The sequence below is a fragment of the Paroedura picta genome, chromosome 5, assembly GCF_049243985.1.
Source record: "Paroedura picta isolate Pp20150507F chromosome 5, Ppicta_v3.0, whole genome shotgun sequence".
Classification (NCBI taxonomy): Eukaryota; Metazoa; Chordata; class Lepidosauria; order Squamata; family Gekkonidae; genus Paroedura; species Paroedura picta.
The window spans coordinates 113,188,972-113,208,004 of NC_135373.1; the positions used below are offsets into that span (position 1 = coordinate 113,188,972).

The following is a 19,033-nucleotide window of genomic DNA, read 5'->3' on the forward strand; positions in this document are numbered from 1 at the left end:
CGCAAACAGTCTTTTTTGGCGTCAAATGAACCACAAGCCCATCGTGGAAGAGAATTGAAGCCACTGAAATTGTCCCCAAAATGTTAGATACATGTGTCAATTTGGTTGAAATCTTTTATCTGGATCATTTCTGGCTGGCAATAAGCCATTTTGTAGGGCTAGAATATTCTGTTGCTGGCAGGGGCTCATGGGAATTGTAGTCCATGAACATCTGGAGGACCACAGGTTTGACTACCCCTGCTCTAAAACACTCGCAGATTTACTGAGAATAAGCTTTTGCAGACTAGAGTCCTTAACACAATGTCAGTGCATCCTGAGAAGAGTTATCCTGGTCTAAGAACATTGGGTTCATTGGTTTTAGACTGGATTTAGCTCTACACAGGCCTGTACTGAAATACGGCTATCTCCCTGGAATTTATCCCTATTCCAGATTACGTGGATTCTTCAATTTTTTATCCTTGTATGGCATTTTGTACTCTCCCCTTTCCTTCTGCAGAGATACTCTGCTCGCTGTTTCTCTGTTTTCCTCCACTGAGTGATTTTATTTTAATTGTTGCCTTCCTTTGTATTTTCAGATACGGACCACTTTAAAGAAACTGGCAGCGTCTCCCAAATGGACCAACTATGGGTTGCGCATATTCGGCTACCTGCATCCATTCAGTGATGGTGAGGAGAGGCTGAAAAACAGGCTCAGGTTGGAGGAGGGCTCTTGGAAGCAGAGATGCAATCTCATGCACAGAACAGCACACCTTTTTGGTTTTCTCATGTCCGTATTTTTGAAGCAGGTTCATCTTTATTCAGACTTTTTTTTTTTGCTCCTAAACAAATATATTCAGGTTTTTCACAGTCAAAATAAGCGTTTCGTCTTTTCCTGTATTGCCTTTTTGCCCTTATTCAAAGAACCACAGTATTCTTTAGTGCAACAGTAACATTTCCTTCATGACTTATTTCCTGAATTGACAAAGAAAAAGCTAAAGTACTTTTCAAAAGGGCTGCCATTTGTAGGGGACCATGTTACCTCACACAAAGAAGCCTTGGAATAGGCTGCCTAAGGAGGTGGTGAGCTCCCCCTCACTGGCAGTCTTCAAGCAAAGGTTGGATACACACTTTTCTTGGATGCTTTAGGATGCTTTGGGCTGATCCTGCATTGAGCAGGAGGTTGGACTAGATGGCCTGTATGGCCCCTTCCAACTCTATGATTCTATGATTCTATGATTCTATCTTGAGAGCCACAATTTGACCACTCCTGGTCTAGAGGCAGAAGTCCTCAGGGTTTCAAGTGGAGGTCTATCACATCAACTACTACCTGAACCTTTTCATTAGACATGCTGGGTTTTGAATCTGAGATCTTCCGCCTACAAAACAGAGGTAGTAACATTGAACCACAGTTTCATGCGTATCAGAATCTCATTTGAAGCATGACTTATTGGGAGCCTTTTACTTCCCGTTTTGGTGTTATAGTGGCCCCCCCGGGGGGGAGCTTCGAGGATTTTATTAGACACTAAACTCCTACTTACTAGCATTTTAATTAGCAGTTATAGGCTCCAGCCACACTTAGCACCATTAAGTCTCACTGATTTTAATGACAGATGTACTTAAAACCGAACTATCGGGTACCAAGAGGTTTTTTTAATGTTCTTATAACTTTGGCCAGGTTGTGCCTACGATCACTATTACTCCATTTATCAATATTGCCATGCTTAGACTTTTTATTTTTGGGGTCTTGCTAGAGTTTGATTCTGGCCTGTTTGCCGTTTTTAACGGTATGTACTCCTGCCTAGAACATTTTGCAGGTAGGCAGAATAACAAAGGTAGGAATTGTGTAATTAAACCAAAGGGAGCCAAGAAACAATTGGGGAAAACAATTATTTGAGATTTCCCTATTGAATTGAACATGAGGACAAGTCTTCATGACTTAATGATATCAGTTTGACTGTCATTGTTTTTTTTTCTTAGTGATTTGTAACACTGGGGAGAATCTAGAGATTCTTTTTGGAGAACAGTGGCGATTAAAGCAGTTTGATAGCCCGGCATAGACCCATTTCACCAGAGCTAGGAAGCTAAGCAAAGTCAACCATAGTAAGCAATTGGACAGGAGCCCACCAAGAAAATCCAGGGTGGCCTTGCAGAGGAAGGCAGTGGCAAACTTCTTCCTCTTATCTCTTGCCACGAAAACCCCGGTGGACCTGTCAGTCAATCAGTCAATCAATCAATCAAACTTTATTACAGTCGTTCAGTCCAAGTTATATGAAGTCGATACACAAGAGACCAAGAGAATATGGCCATTTAATGTAATACAACTTAAAACAGATCATAAGATAGAACTTAAAACTATGCTACTTTAGAGCATCGGATTTTTATAGCAGCCTTGAGTCAGCTGCCATGAGTTGGTTGTGACTTACTCGACAGTGCACAATTATTATTTTAGGACAAACGTGAACAGATGTGGCATCAGATGGAACAACTGCCCCTGCCGAAATAACATGGAGTCTCATGTTACCTTAAAGACGAACAGATTTATTGTGGCATAAGCTTTCGAGAGCCAGAACCCACTTGGTCCAATGATTTATACTGAACAAAGGGAGACAATCAATCAAGCAGGGAAGCATTATATTGCCTCGCCTGGCCTCTGGGAAGTGTTCTCCCGCACTGAGAGATGGTCAGGGAAAAAGTGCTTGGATTTTCATAGAATATTCTGTCTTGCTCCTAGATTTTTACTACAGTACAGAATTGGGGAATGGGAAATCTGCCGGCTAGGCTTCTCTGACTTCCCAAGAAAGGACTCTGTCTGACTCTCTGTAGACGAAGAGGGCCATCTTCTCTTTAACTCAGTGGTTCTCAACCTTCCTAATGCCGCGACCCTTTAATACAGTCCCTCATGATGTGGTGAACCTCAACCATAAAATTTTGCAAGTGTTCTTTCACAGGAATTAAACCAAAACTGACCAATGGCGTGAAGATCCATTGTTCATGACTGTGTATAAATTGGTTTTTTCCCCAAGGTTTCTCAGTTCAGTTCTGCCTCTTGTCCCACCATGCCGATCTCGCTCCTTTCCGCTGCTCCAGACAGATGAACGCTCTGCCTCGATCTACCCCACAAGGATGTTGTGTGGATGGCACCCCCCACCCCGGCCAAGCTGCTTGCCCTGCCACAAACCCTGGGAAAGGGTCATTCGACCCCCCCAAAGAGGTCCCGGCCACCATGTTGAGAACCACTGATGATCTTGCCCATGTTAACCCCAGTATTCCTTCCTGCAGGCGAGTTTCAATTTGCCATAGCTGCGGATAACAATGCAGAGTTCTGGTTGAGTGCGGATGAGAACGTCCCTGGCATCCAGCTCCTGGCCAGTGTGGGAAAGGTACCGTATCCGCTTTCTCCCTCTCTCTTTCTTTGTTTTAATGTCGTCACCTGCTCTCGGAGAGAAACATGCGTTTCATGCCTTGCTGCACTTTCAAACACTGCCCCGTCACAAAGCCATACATCAGTAATGTTGCTGCTGGGGCAGAGGGTAGTTTCAGATGGGTCGCCAGGTTGGCCTGCGGGACAAGAGCGAGATTCGAGTCCAATAGCATCTTTAAAAACTAACAAGGTCAGCAGGGCGTGTTCTTTTGAGAGTGGATGCTCAGAAGCTTTGACTGCCTAAAGTTTCTACCCTGGGAACCCTGTTGGTCTTAAAGATGATACTGGTCTTGAATCCAGAGGAAGAGTGCATTGCATGGACCTTCCATGCGCATTCGGACAACAATCACATGTCTTGCTGGCACCATGCTTTGTTCAGAGTGGCGCACTGTCTCCTGCGGGGGATATCACCCAGGACTGGCTTGTTCCTCCCTACCCGCCTACCCCAGAGCCCCCACCAGTTCTCTCTCCTCACTTGCTGAGCTCTTCTTCTCTTTCGGCATCTCTCAGCCTGGGAGGAAGCTATGTTGAGCTCCCCTTCTGCCTGCCCTTTTCGACCAGGTTGCTCTGCTAAGGGCTACTCTCTCCCTTTTCCCAGGCCTCCCTTGTCGGGGTGGGGAGTACAAAGAGCTCCGTCACATCTCCCTGGAAAGCACGATGCTCACAATCCTGTGACAGATGGAAAATAGTTTGGTGGGCTGCACCACAATCGCATTCAGGTCCTGTTATTTTGCCCCATTTAAACAACAGGTGTGCACAACTGCCAGTGCCTGTTCATATTCGATTCGCTCCCTTCCGTACTTTGAGGGGCAGGATTCACTTCTTTCCCAGTCGTTTGAATATTTAACTTTGGGCTGGATTCATGCCCACTTAGCAAGCCATGAAAAACCCTGCTGCAGCTCTGTGGGAATGATGTCTAATGGTAAAGGGTAGACAACTCTCTGTTTTCTCTTGCAGACTGGGAAGGAATGGACGGCGCCCGGGGAGTTCGGGAAGTTTAGGAGCCAAAAGTCAAAGCCAGTGAAGTGAGTGACTTGCCTGCCAATCTAGTCATCAGCTTCCCATGACTCACTGTTTTAGGTGTGAGCCAATATTGCTTGTTTGCTCTGCATTTAACAAAAGCCTGCATGGCTTTTGCGGGTCTCTTATCAATCCTCCCTCTGTTCCCCCAGTTTAGTGACAGGAACGTTTTCACCTTTGAAGATCTTTTTTGAAATGTCATTCGTAGAACTTCGTGACTTCAAAACGTTTTGGAAAGGAGGCGACCTTTAAGGCTTCTCTTTGTCTTTTTATCAGGGGAGAGCGAGTGTATTTTTAAGTATTCTGTTTAAGGCTATTTCAGAGTGCCCCCTGGTGGTGTTGATTGTGATTTCCTACAGGACACCTGATTTCTCCCTTCCCTCCTCCAATGAAACACATTAATGCTGAGTTTTGCATTAGTTACAAAGGTGAATCTGTGCAATCTGGCATTATTTGTGCATGTATTGCAATTGTTACTAGCTGCCTTGCTCAGCGAAAGATTTGGTCTTCTGTAATGTCTGGGGCTGTTCCCCATCACAGCCTTTTTCATCATGCGAAAGGAAGAAGCTATGGGGAGGGGCTGACTATGAAAACCTTATCACTGTACAGCTAAACCAGTTGATTGGATGAATCTAGCCCACATTTCCAGAGCTCAAGAAGCTGGAATTCAGTGGCTAGAGAGGAGGTATTATCAGAGGACTCAAAGAGAGCTTGTTCCTATACACTTTGACATCTTCATCTCACCTAGAGAAACAGGAATGCAGTCCTTGTTCAACTGAATGATGGGTTGTTACCTAGAGCAGGGGTAGTCAACCTGTGGTCCTCCAGATGTCCATGGACTACAATTCCAGCAAACTCTGGCAGGGGCTCATGGGAATTGTAGTCCATGAACATCTGTAGGACCACAGGTTGACTACCTCTGGCCTAGAGGACAGTGTCCGACTTGGGTTCATCTCTCTTTCTCTGTGTTTCTCATCTTTCCCCAAAGGTTGTCAGCAGCAAAGAGGTACTATTTTGAGGTGCTGCACAAGCAAGATGATAAAGGGACAGACCACGTGGAGGTGGCAGTAAGTGCTTAATGCATTTGCTCGGCTAACTGTGCAGGGGCTTGGCCTGAGTTTGCTATGGGAGAGGAGTTACAAAGCTCTCATGCAGGCTTTCTCAACCAGGGTTTCCTAAAACCCTGTTGTTTCTTGATGGGCCTGGAAGGATTTTCCGAATGGGTGGGAGTTAATTAATTGTGTGTGTGTGTTAAACATTTATCAGGTGATATGACTATATATGGTCATGTCGATCCGCTCTCCCTCCCAGAGTGGCCAACGCTGGGCCTGGAGGGGGTAGGAAGAGGAGAGGCCCTGGGTGGGCATGTACACAGCTCTGCTTCCCAGCCATATGCTGCACAATTGTTCCTCTTCTGGGGTTTCTCGAAGGCTGAAGAAGGTTTCATGGGTTTCCTAATGGTAAAAAAGTTGAGAAAGGCTGCTCTGATGAATAAAGCAGGATGCTAGCTACTTTTCCCCATTGGGAGTGCATGGATAGTGCACACATCAACTCATCAATCTGTGTAGTTAACAATAAGGAAGTGGGGATAGAAGCTTGCACCACAGGCTGCCATGCAGGTTGCTGTTTCCTGCACTGAAATTGATCTTCTTAAAGGGAAAAAAGATTGTGATCATATCCTGAGAGTTACTTCGGTTTGCTATTTGAAGCCTTTTCCAGCCTCTCGTTCTTCATGGGCCATCCTGTGGTAAGAAGAGGACTGTCTTCTTTTTCATAATATGTGAAAAAGAACCAAAATCAGGAAGGATTCTGCAAATGGGGCTCAACACCCAGCAAGCCAGACGTCAGCTGTGTGTGTCATCCTAACTAGAATCTTACTAATGCAGTTTGCATTGACCCACTGAGGTTAATAGGACATTCTCTAGTGCAGGGGTAGTCAACCTGTGGTCCTCCAGATGTTCATGGACTACAATTCCCATGAGCCCCTCCCAGCATTTGCTCATGGGAATTGTAGTCCATGAACATCTGGAGGACCCCAGGTTGACTACCCCTGCTCTAGTGTGTTGATGTTAAGGCTGTAGCATACTGGTGCCATCCTATGCAAATGTACTCCAGACTGATTAACAGACGGTATGGTGTAGTGGTTTGAACTTCAAATAAGGATGCAAGAGACCCCGGTTTGAATCTTCCCTCTGACATAGAAGCTCCTGGGGTGTCTTTGGGGCAGTCCCACACCTGCCGCCTAGCCTACTCCACAGGGTGGTTGGGAGGATAAAGTGGAGAAGAGAACATTGTATTCTTCTCTGAATCTCCAACAAGTAGAATGGTGAGCTCTAGCCCCAGCCTGGTGGAATTTTAAAAATATCTAAAATATTCAGGAAACCCTTCCAGGGCCATCAAGAAACCCCAGGCCTGGACTAGATGAACTTAGGGACTACATTTACCTTGGGCTACAGCTCTTGTTTTCTTTTCCAGCGGATGAATTTAACAACTAACCTTGTCTTCCTCTGTCTTGTTCTTTCAGTGGAGGCTGAATGATCCAGAGTCTACATTTGCAGTCATTGACTCTCCGTCCCTCTCCCTTTTCACTAGTAAGTGCCCCCCTCAGAGTGTTAATGATGCCATCCGAGCGTCCCTTTCTCATTTTCTCTAAATGTAGCATATGCCAGGCTCAAGAAGGAATGTGCATTTCTTGTGTATTTTCCATATATAATATCTCTTTTGTTTCCGGGGGTGTTGGGAGAAGCTGAGTTTGTGAGAGAGAAAAGAAAACAAGGAGGCTTGATAAGTGGGCTTTTGTTGTCCATAGAATTTGGAACTCTGCTTGGGTTGCCAGATCCATAAACATGTTTGGATTTTGGGACTCTGAGGCCTGATTGTCCCCTGATAACTGGGAAGGTCTGCTTCATAAACAAAATTCAAACCTGTTTTCCTGTGGCTTCCTCCAGTGGAGGCTTTTGAGTTTGGTGAGGGCAGAGCTCTTTTATGAGTTTTATTGATAACATTTCTCCTTTTTTAAGGCTTTCTACTGGCTTGTTGGCCTTGGGACTGGGGTCTTATATGGTTGTGTTCATAACATTTCTGCTGGCTATTTATCATTTGGTGTCTTGATCTTTCTGTGATATATGTGGTTTTTAATCCATCACTCATCTCAGGACCCTGTTGCCTGGAAGGAAGGTGGGCTTATAGAATCACAGAATCCTAGAGTTGGAAGGGGCCACACAGGCCATCTAGTCCAACCCCCTGCTCAACGCAGGATCAGCCCAAAGCATCTAAAGCATCCAAGAAAAGTGTGTATCCAACCTTTGCTTGAAGACTGCCAGTGAGGGGGAGCTCACCACCTCCTTAGGCTTATAAATATCTCCCATAAGAGTTGCCTCATTCTTCTCATGCTTCAAGTTAGAAGGAGCCTCTGTGACCTGGATCAGGTCTGGTGAGGTCCTTTAAAGGGATGAAGGAAAGAGGCAGAGGAGAATAGGCCAGTACTGGCTCCCAAGTGAGGAGGATGTGGACGCAAGGGAGAGGAGGATAGTTTTAAAACACAACAACAAACCTCCTCATTGTGTCTGAGGCCTGAGGGGGATGGCACAATATAACTATTAATATAACTATTAGGCTCGGGCCTACCAGGCCAGGGGTGCAGGGCAGGGTTCTCACAGTGTGCTATTAAAATCTGAAGCCCCTCACAGAACAATCATTCCAAGAGTTAATTGCAAGAAAGTCATGGCAGCGAAACTGGATTAAGTCCATAGCGTGTTCATGGCTTGGGTTGTCTCTAAGAGCTGCCAGTACTTCGTGTCAAGAGGGTTTGGAGTAAATCTGCTAATATTCGTTGGGCACGCGTGCCAAAATTGAGGATAAACACCAAAACATTCTTCTCTCTGAGCTAACGATTCTTATTTTCTTCCATTCTGTTCCTTGCTATTTTGGGGGGTGTTCCTAGACGAAAGTCTTTTGAAAATGGATGAGATCGATCACATCCCTCAATCATTGGCCACTCGTAGAAGCCGGATTACACAGAGTCGGCATACGCAGGAACACCCAGCAGATATGCTAAAACCTGACCCTCGGGACACCATCTATAAAGGTAAACGTCTGTGTTCAGACAGCACTTCCAAGCCCGTTAAGCTGGAAAATGTATGAGCTTGGCTTTTTTCCCTTGTTGCATACATATCTCAGTCCTTTACACAGAGACAAACACGTAATGCATGTGGAGAATCCCAGGTAGAAACTTAGGGCCATTTCGCACGGCTTAAAAATAGCACAATGGTTGCTAATTGAAAATGCTACTAATTTGGCATTACCCACGACGTCGTAGACAATCTGCAACACTCCTGAAACCGATCAGCAAAAAGCGCTTCGTTTTAGCGCTTTCAGGGGAATCCAGAAAAGTGGATTCACCCTCCGGATAGCGATACACTCCTGCAACCCATTTGCAACACTAGCGCTAAAGACCTGTGCGTTACCATTGTTGCGGGTTCTTCAAAGTCCCTCCTCCTGAGCCTGTCCTCCAAACTTCCGGCGAAGCGATCGCCATTTTTTTTTCTCGGAGCGAGCGGGGATAAACGCACCGGCGAGCCTCTTTCTGTTTAGAGGCTTCCCTGGCTTCAGTCCTTCACCTTTAGTCACTAAGCACAAACCACATAAAAGCCCGTTTGCTGAAATAAAGTCCCTTTATTTTTTACACATTAATTCAGCCCAAAATCGGGGCCGTGAGAGGTGGGGGGGATTTTTTTTTAATCACTCGAGGCAGCGTGCCAACGATCATACAATCAAACGACAGCTCACATTAGGCAGCTGGATGGGTCTCTCCGTTGGAACGAATCTACATAGATTCGTTGCTATGGGTCTGTTTTTTTTTAAAAAAAACCTTTCTTAAAGGGAAAGGGGCTGTTTTGGAGCATGCTAACGGCTGCCCATTGGCTGCTTGACGGCCAGGGGCGGGACGAGCTTGGCAATAGCGCTTCCTTTCTAGCGATTTCTGCCGAGACCGGAAGCCTGTGGGAAACGCTAAAAAACGCAACTGATTCCACTACAAAGCCAGGTGTGCAAAACGACGAATTCCACTATTTTAAATGGCGATTTTTCATTCAGTGACCAATTTGCAACAAAGATCCCCGTGTGAAATGGCCCTTATTATCCATGATGCACTAATGCAGTTACAGGGGTTTGCCCTCTCAGGTCTACAGTTGAATTAAATTCCTGTTCAGACTCAGATTTGGGGGGATGGACTGCAGTTAATTTGCATTCATGCATTGTTATATCATGGGTAACTGGAATCAGGTTTCTAACCGAAGTTTTCCACCTGCATTCATGCATTGTTATATCACTAGGGACCAAGCCCATTGCATTCAGGAATACAACAGGTGCTAGATTGGGGGGGGGGCGGAGAACTCTGTGATGGCCCTTCCCTCCCCAGGACCTGGAAAGGCTGCAGGCAGCTGTTAGGGAACTCACCGGCAGGGGCAGCTTTCACGCGGCAGGGATCTGCAGCCTCCGAGCCTCGGAGAGAAGTGAAAGGAGGAGGGAGTGGTCAGGGGTGGGAGATGGAAGGCGATTGGCTGGCTGCTGGACAGAGGAGGTGCTCAGGGGCAGGACAGCTGCCCTAAATGGGTGTTAAGCGTTGAGTGGCACTTAAGCCATGAGGCCAGCTCCTCCTCAAAGCTTTACCAGAAATATATTATGTGGAACAGATGGGTAACTGGAATCAGTTTCTAACCAGGGTTTTTCACCTGCATTTATGCATTGTAATATCATGGGTAAGAAAGTCAGGTGTGCACACATTCTGGGTTCAGTGCCACTTAAGTGATGTCTGAATGCAGAGTTCCCCTGCTCTCAGAGTTGTCATATGACAAGAATTCAGCATGGTGGGTCAGGAATAGTCAAGGCCTGTATCTTTGAAGACACTATTCTGTAGACAAATGTAGATTATCACATGTGTTCTAGCAAGTTACATGGGCTCTGTGCTGTGATATTTCATAGAAAATCCAGAGAGATATAACAGCTATTGAAGACTTTCTCTCTCCCTCTTACAACATTTTTTCCTTTCCCTTACAAATGAAATTTGCCCTGACATTGATGGGCCAGGCTAGCCTTATCTTATTGGGTCTTGGGAACTAAGCAGGGTCAGCCCAGGTTAGCACGGATGGGAGACCATTAAGGAGATCCAAGGTTGCTACACAGAGGCCAGCCGTGGCAAAACCGCCTCTGTTTACCTCTTGCCTTGAAAATCCCTTGAGACTTGATGGCATTTTTCATATACAAGTGCACAAAATTGCGGGAAAGCTATATATCACATATGAACGCTGTTGGTAGAGATACAGGAGCAGAGAAAAAGGCCTCGAGGGCTGGATGTACCTCATGAAGTAGCTGTCCCCATAGAAAGAATTTCTAATGGGCAACACAGATAGCGAGAGAGAGAGAGAGAGAGAGAGAGAGAGAGAGAGAGAGAGAGAGAGAGAGAGAGAGAGAGAGAGAATGCTGCTTTTTTGTCCCCTGCTCTTTACTATCTGAAGGAGTCTCAACGCAGCTTATAATCGCCTACCCTTCCTCTCCCCACCGCCAGCTCCCTGTAAGATAGGTGAGGTGGAGAAAGCTCTGAAAGAACTGTGACTGGCCCAAGGTCATTCAGCTGGCTGCATGTGGAGGAAGAGTGGGGAATCAAACCCAGTCCTCCAAATTAGAAGCTTCTGCTTTGACAGGAGATTCCTATGGAGGGAGGGACACCCAATTGTGGAGTTTATAATAGTCAAAAATGCCCTAGGCAGAAATGAAGTTCAATTTGCCTGGAAGGAGCTTTTGGCTCCTGTTTGGGATTGTTCTGCTTGGAGCTGTTCCCATGATGTGACTCTCTTTCTGTTCCTTTGTCTCAGTGCCTCTGCTAAGCAAACCACAGATGCGCAAGGTTCTCCCAGACTGTCCTTACAAGCCAAGCTACCTAGTCAACGGATTCCCTCTGCAGCGCTACCAGGGGCTCCAGTTTGTAAGTCTCACTTTCCAGCCAGAAATGCCCCAACCCTCACCAGCTGTGAATGCCTAGCTGTGAAGGATGGCTTCATCATTCTGGGATAATGTGTGTGTGGACACATGCATGTGTCTGATTCTGTGAAGGCTTAAGGGGGTGGCAGGTTACAGTGGATGAACGATAGGGTTGTGAGTGTCCTGCAGAGTGCAGGGGGTTGGACTAGATCAGGTGTAGTCAACCTGTGGTCCTCCAGATGTTCATGGACTACAATCCCCATGAATCCCTGCCAGCATTTGCTGGCAGGGGCTCATGGGAATTGTAGTCCATGAACATCTGGAGGACCACAGGTTGACTACCCCAGGACTAGATGACCCATGAGGTCCCTTCCAACTCTATGATTCTATGATTCTGCGTTTCTCCTTCCTTTTCCTGTCCCACCACTTTGGTCTGTTTCTGAACATACCCAACCACAAAGGCCATCAGTGGAGGCTCTGCCTTGCGTGCAGTTTAGAGAACCCCGAAGAGGGCCTTATAGCCATGGCACCAAAGCCTGGAAAACCCTCCCCAAAGATATTTATCTGTCCCCCTTTGTCACTATCTTCCACTAGCAGGTGAAAACTTGTTTCATCTGGCAGTCCCTCAAGGGTCCCTCTTTCTAGCTATATCTTGTTTATGAGGTATTTCTAATTATTGTGAGCTGCTATCTGAGCCAGCTGATTGAAAGTTTTGGGGTCAAACTTCTTGAAATTAATAATGTTTTCACCAAATAAGAGGATGGATCTCTGTGGAGAACCAGATGACATTCTCAGTTCTTAATGTTGCATCAGAAATGAAATTTTTATAGAAGTGCTTGGGGCATCTGAGTTATGCAGGTGTTTGATTATCCTGAAACGGTGGTCTTTTAACGCACTCTGTTTGCCATTTCTTTATTTGACCTGAAGCACTATACCTGCAACCTCAAGTAAAGGGGAAAAAATGAGTGCCTACCTCTTCTCTTTCATCTTGGAATAAATGCATAATCAAATAGCATGCATGTTAACCCAGGTACAAAGCAAAGTGGATCTCAAAATTTTCCACAGTGACCCATGCATTTTGCAGACGAATGAGATGGCCACTCTGAGCTGTAACTGAAAAGCTTTGGAGATCTCCGATCAGGTCATGCAAAATAATTCTGGAGTTCTGTTCTGGTGACGGGACCATCTTCTGCTCTTTCCAGGTTCATTTGTCCTTCATATATCCCAACGACTACAGCCGCCTGAGCCACATGGAAACAGAAAATAAGTGCTTTTACCAGGAAAATGCCTATTACCTAGACAGGTAAACCCCCTCCTTCTTGGAGAAGTTTCATAGTTTTATGACTGGAATTTTAATAGAAGGGGACTGTTAAGTAAAATTGTTGTTGTTAGGTGCGAAGTCGTGTCCGGCCCATCGCGACCCCATGGACAATGATCCTCCAGGCCTTCCTGTCCTCTACCATTCCCCGGAGTCCATTTAAGTTTGCACCGACTGCTTCAGGGACTCCATCCAGCCACCTCATTCTCTGTCGTCCCCTTTTTCTTTTGCCCTCAATCGCGCCCAGCATTAGGCTCTTCTCCAGGGAGTCCTTCCTTCTCACGAGGTGGCCAAATTATTTGAGTTTCATCTTCAGGATCTGGCCTTCTAAGGAGCAGTCAGGGCTGATCTCCTCTAGGACTGATCAGTTTGTTCGCCTTGCAATCCAATATGTGTACATTAATGTGTATATAGCCCTACTGCTGCTAAAAAAGGAGTAGGAAGAGATGTTTCATACGAGAGACTTCCATTCATATGTGGATATAGGGGTATGGCCTCTTCCAACTCTATGATTCTATGATACCTACCAAGAAAGCCTTAGTTACTGGATTGTGCTGATTGTATGAAGCAGAAGGTGTAAATAAATTAAACAGCAGCTGAACAAAGTGGTGTTAAATACTGTTTAAACCTGTTTCTTTCTAACTCATGCAGATTTGGATTCTCCAAGTATATGAAAATTGACCGTCCAGAGGGGATAAATGTAGACTATGAGGAAATGACAGAACAGCCAGGTATGGAACTTCATAATCTGCATGCCAGCTTTGTCTCTTATAACTCTTCTTAGGTGTTATGGTTAACAAAGAACTGTAGCCTCAGATTGGTAAGGTCAAACTAAGCAGTTTCACACTGGAAGAAGGAAACGTTCAGAGTACCTGTATTCCCGCCGTCCCCAAGAGCAAACTGAAACTTGAGGGGAGTGATTTAAATGGCTACTGATTGGGGGCAGATTTGCATATGCACACAGATGCGTGTATGCACGCACACGGGCACACACTGTGGCTGCATTTCATGGTTTAAAAATGTTGGAAATTCCAATCATGATTCTTGTGGTTTGGCCTTCCAACATGTAGGTAGGAAGAGAAAGTTAGACTGGGTAGTAATTCTGTTGAAAGGCTGAAGGTTGGTATTGCTGACCAAGGTTATTTTGGGGTCTTTTAGGCGGGGGGGGGGGGAGATCCTTCTCTCACTGTCGTCTCTGGACAAGCAAGTTTTGAAGATTTCTCAAAAGAAAGGAATGTTCCTGCAATAGACAGCAATGATACTGTCATGGTATGTGTGCGTTTAATACTATGATCTACCTCCATCCTCAGGAAGAAGTCTCTCTTTAAGGTAGGGCTGGTGTAGGCAAGAGGTGGGTGATGGACATGGTTGGTTTTATTTCTCGTCTTGGGCACAACTTAGCGAGAAAGTAACAAAGCATTAGCTGTGGTGTAACCTTTTTGGTGTAACCTTTTCAGGTTTTGAGGGAGAAAATTCTGATGATACTCAGTATGCAGATCCAGAAGAAGACTCGCTTCCCCAACTGAATCCTACAAGTCTCAAGGCTGATAAAGATCCCACTCTGCCAGCAGATTATGCCAGTCCTTACGATTATTCTCCACAAAAGCACCGAACTCTCTTGTCGGTTACCAGTGACAATGCTGGCCAGAATACAGGAAGCAAAGAAGCTCAAAATCTGAGAATGACTTCCGTGGATCAGAGCAACAATAAAAACAACCCCAAAAGAAAGTCACTGAAGAGGAAGACGCATTTGAAAGGTAGAGTCATAGAAAATTCCAGAGACTCTCCTCAGGACAGGAGTGTCCATGAGTTAGGAGTAAGTAAGAGGATTGTGGGAGATGGAGAGCTGCAGTCTCACAAAAGGCCCAGAATGGCTGGGGAGCTTGACCCCATCAGGCCCAGAGACTCAACCAAAAAGCTGTCAAGAGAAGTCAGTCCTGCTCAGGTAGGTCTCAGTGAAAACAAGGTCCTCTCAGTGGATACCACAAAAATAAGGACTCAGTCCCGGGGGTCAGTCAAAGGTGCTGTAGAGGCAACTCTTCTGAAACAACCAGTTCATGAGGACCAGTGGCTTAATCAAGTGGATTCATATATAGCCCAGCATAAGGCAGCGGATGCTGCCAATGTCATCTTGGGAAGGATAGAGCTGGGTTCCCAGCAACCTACTGGGGTTGATTCTGTTCAGCCTTCGGTTCAGGAGGAAGAGGAGGAGGAGCTGGTGGTAGAGGACAGGGAAGGTGAAGTTGATGCAGAAGAAGAAGACGACGACGGATTTGACTACATTCCTCTGTTCGACCAACCGGTGAATTGGGAGCAGACTTTCAAGGCAAATAACCTGGACTTCCAGGTGCTCAGGTCAGACTGGATTGATCTGAAGTGCAACACTTCGGGGAACCTGCTGCTGAAGGAAAAGGAAGCCCTAGAGATCACACGTATGTTCCTGAAGAAGCTCAACCAGAGGCACAAAGGGTAAGGGGAAATGATCTTTGCTTCTCAGAAGATCGGAACTCTCTGATCTTTACTCATGATACAAAAAGCAGGCTGGGGAGGCCAAAGGTTGGCTCTCCAAAGGCCCATGGACTACAATTACCATCATTGTAGTACATTGGCCTCTAGAGAGCCAGCAATTGGTTATCCCGGCTGTAGGCCTAGATAAATTGTTAGAAATATTACCAAACTTCACTGTGAAACAGACCTGGGGTTTTTGATGGCCCTGCAAGGGTTTCTGAATGGATGGGAATTAATTAATTGTTTATACATATATTTGAAATTTATTTCCTGAGTGGATGTGAGTTAATTAATGGTATATATATATATATTCCTTTGTTTCTCAGAATGCGTCTTTGCGCAGGAATGGCAAGGGATCCACGGTGTGGAGGAGGAGAGGCTGATGAAGGCCTTTGCCCAGTTCCCCTCCTCCTGTTTAGCTTTCCCCCTTCAGGAGCTTCACAAAGAACGGTGCAATCCTCCTTCTCCTTCAGCACCTCACAGTTATACCCGGCCAGTACTCCTGGTGCCATTTTCCTTAAAGAGCCGATGAATACGTCTTTTAGGGAAGGTATTGTTACTGCAGGTGTTAGAAGGACTTGCCTGGTTTTTCTGGCTTGCAATGGCCAAAAAGAATTCTTCAGCAGGATAAGAAGATTCAGTTCAAAGATCCTTATAAGCAGGGGTAGTCAACCTGTGGTCCTCCAGATGTTCATGGACTACAATTCCCATGAGCCCCTGCCAGCTGGCAGGGGCTCGTGGGAATTGTAGTCCATGAACATCTGGAGGACCACAGGTTGACTACCCCTGCTCATGAGGACCGGATGCACAGGAATTATGCATAGAAATATAGAACTGGCAGGGAATCCCCCCAGGGACATCTAGTCCAACCCCTGCCCAATGCAGGAAATTCATGTCAGGCTGCTGCATTTCTTGCATGCTCCTCTGTTCCCATCGTATTGCATAGCTATGACAGAAAGGAAATCAGGTGTAGGGCACAGCAGGAATCTCGCAAGGTTAATGTGCTTTGGCATGATGGACTTGGTAGGAGGTTAGATGCAAGCCAAAGCCCGGATGCTAAAGCACAACATTATCCATTGCAGGCAATTCCAGCTGCGGCGCATTGTGAACGTGGAGAAGCGTCAGGACCACTTGCGGGGCAGCCGCTACCTTCTGGAGCTGGAGTTGCTGGAGCGGGGTGGGCGCCTCGTCCGTTTCTCAGAATACATCTTTGCGCGGGAATGGCAAGGGATCCACGGTGCGGAGGAGGAGAAGCTGATGAAGGATTTGGCCTGGGGACGCCGGCGCCATCTGATGGCCACCCCCGAAGAACCGATCCTTTGTTGGCCGTTGGGTTTTTCCTGGAACCACCGTGCCATGGTCCACTTCGTTGTGCCAGGTGAGGAAGAAAACGGTAACTGTGGTAGACTCAGCATTTCAGATTTTGCAACAATAACAGCAGGAGAATAATGATGTTTTGGCCCTTTGCCACTAGTATGTCTGTGGACAGGCTCATTAGATTGGTTCTGATGAGATTCTGAGGAGTTGAAAGGTCAATATGACAGCTTGAGTGAGTTTAGGTGGTTCACTGCACTTTACAGCAGGGATAGTCAACCTGTGGTCCTCCAGATGTTCATGGACTATGAATGTTCAGATACATTCATGCACACGAAAGCTCATACCTTGAATAAATCTTCATACCTTGAATAAATCCTCCCCGCCGCCTTCTCTTCCGCCGCCCAGGGCGGAGAGGGGGGGAGAGGGCGAGGGGGGAGTCCGTCCTCCCGGGCCTAAGAGCCGCGCCACACGAGGAGGAAGGTGGGGGGGGGTTGCGAGGCTCCGGCCGGCGGCGAAGGCCGCAGCGAGGGCAACGACGCCTCCCTTTCGCCGCGCGGCGCGACCGAGGCCCGAAGCAGTCCGGGACGATGGCTCCCCCCCGCCCGCGACGGTGACCCCCACCCTGCGTCTGCGCCTGCGCGGCTGGGCCCCGCTTAAAGGTGTCACTGGATCTTGGTCTTAAAGGTGTCACTGGATTTTAAAAAAATAATGGTATTCTAGTTATAGGATTTAGCACAGTTTGTCGTGGGTTCAAGCCTATTGTGTAATTTATGCTTGCCAAGATAGGCTCGAAAGCAAGTGGTCAATGCCTAGCAACATCCCAGAAGATAGAGATATGGCTGAAAACACATCCAATAGACAGAGGGTGAAACAAGCCCCAAGGCAGAATGTAAAAAGCACTCGAATGTGCTTGATTTGTACAGCAGAATCCAGCTTTCTTGTGCCAAATTCGGACAGATCTGGTATGTTCCTATGTTTTTCACAGCACATAAACCTTTGGGCATGTCTTAGCCTTGTCTGAACCAGTGTTTTTTTTTCTGAAAAAGGCCAGGTGGCCCTGTAAAGATTCTGCTTTGATTTCTCTATGGGGCACCACCCTTTGAAACCGAAAGTAAAGCCTAGAGGAATATCTGTTTTCCTTCATACTGCTTATTAGCATCTGTTTCCCTGCAACCATGCAGTTGCTTAGTTGCATATGCATTGGACATCCGGTAGCATCTATCTGGGGATACAATACGAAACAAACAAACAAGGGTTTTTAAAAATCCTTATAAAATATTAAAACTTAGTAAGCCACCTTATAGAGCCTCTTGTGGTGCAGAGTGGTAAGGCAGCAGACATGCAGTCTGAAAGCTCTGCCCATGAGTCTGGGAGTTCGACCCCAGCAGCTGGCTCAAGGTCGACTCAGCCTTCCATCCTTCCGAGGTCGATAAAATGAGTACCCAGCTTGCTGCTGGGGGGTAAACGGCAATGACTGGGGAAGGCACTGGCAAACCACCCCGTATTGAGTCTGCCATGAAAACGCTAGAAGGCGTCACCCCAGGGGTCAGACATGACTCGGTGCTTGCACAGGGGATACCTTTACCTTTACCTTTAAGCTGCCTTATACGGAACCTCAGCGACTGTCTGTCTAGTCCAGCACTGGAGAAAGCTGGGGTTTCACTCAGAAGCTTAGACATCCTCTACCGCAGAGCTGTATCTCTCACCTGGACTTGTGCAGGAAGTGGAAGGCGTGAATATCTTGTCCATCCAGTATTAAGGACCACTTTGAAAACAACTTTGCTCTGATTCTGTTCTTCTCCTTGCTGCCGAACAGTGAAAAACCAGGCCCGCTGGGTACTGCAGTTCATTTCGGACATGGAAGAGCTGTTCAGGGCGACGAGGGACCCGCACTTCAACGTCATCATCACAGACTATGACAGTAACGACATGGATGTCGAAAGGGCCCTGAAAAAGTCCACCTTGCGCAGGTGAGGTTGTTCTTTCCTGAAACAAAGAGGTGCACAGGCACATAGGTTCAGAGCCAATAAAGGGCCGGGGCAGACATGACATTCCTTATTGATGAAGCCATTTCGAACAGACTACGGGTCTTCTGCTTCATTTCCCTCGCCTTCTCCCTTTCTGGAGACCAAGTTCTCTCTAGTAGTTCAGCTGTTAGCTGTTACACATGCAGAGGCATTTTTAGTTCTTTATGGAATTATTTTTGCCCTCAAGTCGCAGCTGACTTTTAGTGACCCCCATAGGGATTTCGAGGCTAGATTCAGTGGTGGCTTGCCATTGCCTTTGCCTGCCTCCTGTATGGGTGAAAGGAAAGCAAAATGGGCAAGCTTGAACAGAGCCGCAGCTATGTCTGATGTTGTCCTTTTTTAACTGTGATTTTATCGTTTTAAGGTTATTTACTGAACTATTGTATGATGTAATCACCCCCGAGCCGGTGTGCCAGGAGGGCTGGTCATATAAATCGTATTATTATAATAAATAAATCAATTATA

The 19,033-nt window shown here is 46.4% G+C and overlaps 1 protein-coding gene across 2 annotated transcripts in view; it reads left to right on the forward strand.

Moving 5' to 3' along the window:
• Positions 1-19,033, forward strand: part of B4GALNT3 (beta-1,4-N-acetyl-galactosaminyltransferase 3) — a 98,660-nt gene that overhangs the window by 68,535 nt on the left and 11,092 nt on the right. For both annotated transcript variants that reach the window (XR_013231415.1, XM_077339993.1), the window contains exons 5-16: positions 576-666; positions 3,259-3,359; positions 4,358-4,425; positions 5,409-5,487; positions 6,945-7,011; positions 8,364-8,507; positions 11,293-11,402; positions 12,601-12,701; positions 13,368-13,447; positions 14,174-15,185; positions 16,307-16,602; positions 18,358-18,511. Coding sequence is in view for 1 of the 2 variants with exons in the window: in XM_077339993.1 (XP_077196108.1) it covers positions 576-666; positions 3,259-3,359; positions 4,358-4,425; positions 5,409-5,487; positions 6,945-7,011; positions 8,364-8,507; positions 11,293-11,402; positions 12,601-12,701; positions 13,368-13,447; positions 14,174-15,185; positions 16,307-16,602; positions 18,358-18,511 (2,303 nt within the window). In the remaining variant the exon portion in view is untranslated. The remainder of the gene's footprint in view (positions 1-575; positions 667-3,258; positions 3,360-4,357; positions 4,426-5,408; positions 5,488-6,944; positions 7,012-8,363; positions 8,508-11,292; positions 11,403-12,600; positions 12,702-13,367; positions 13,448-14,173; positions 15,186-16,306; positions 16,603-18,357; positions 18,512-19,033) is intronic.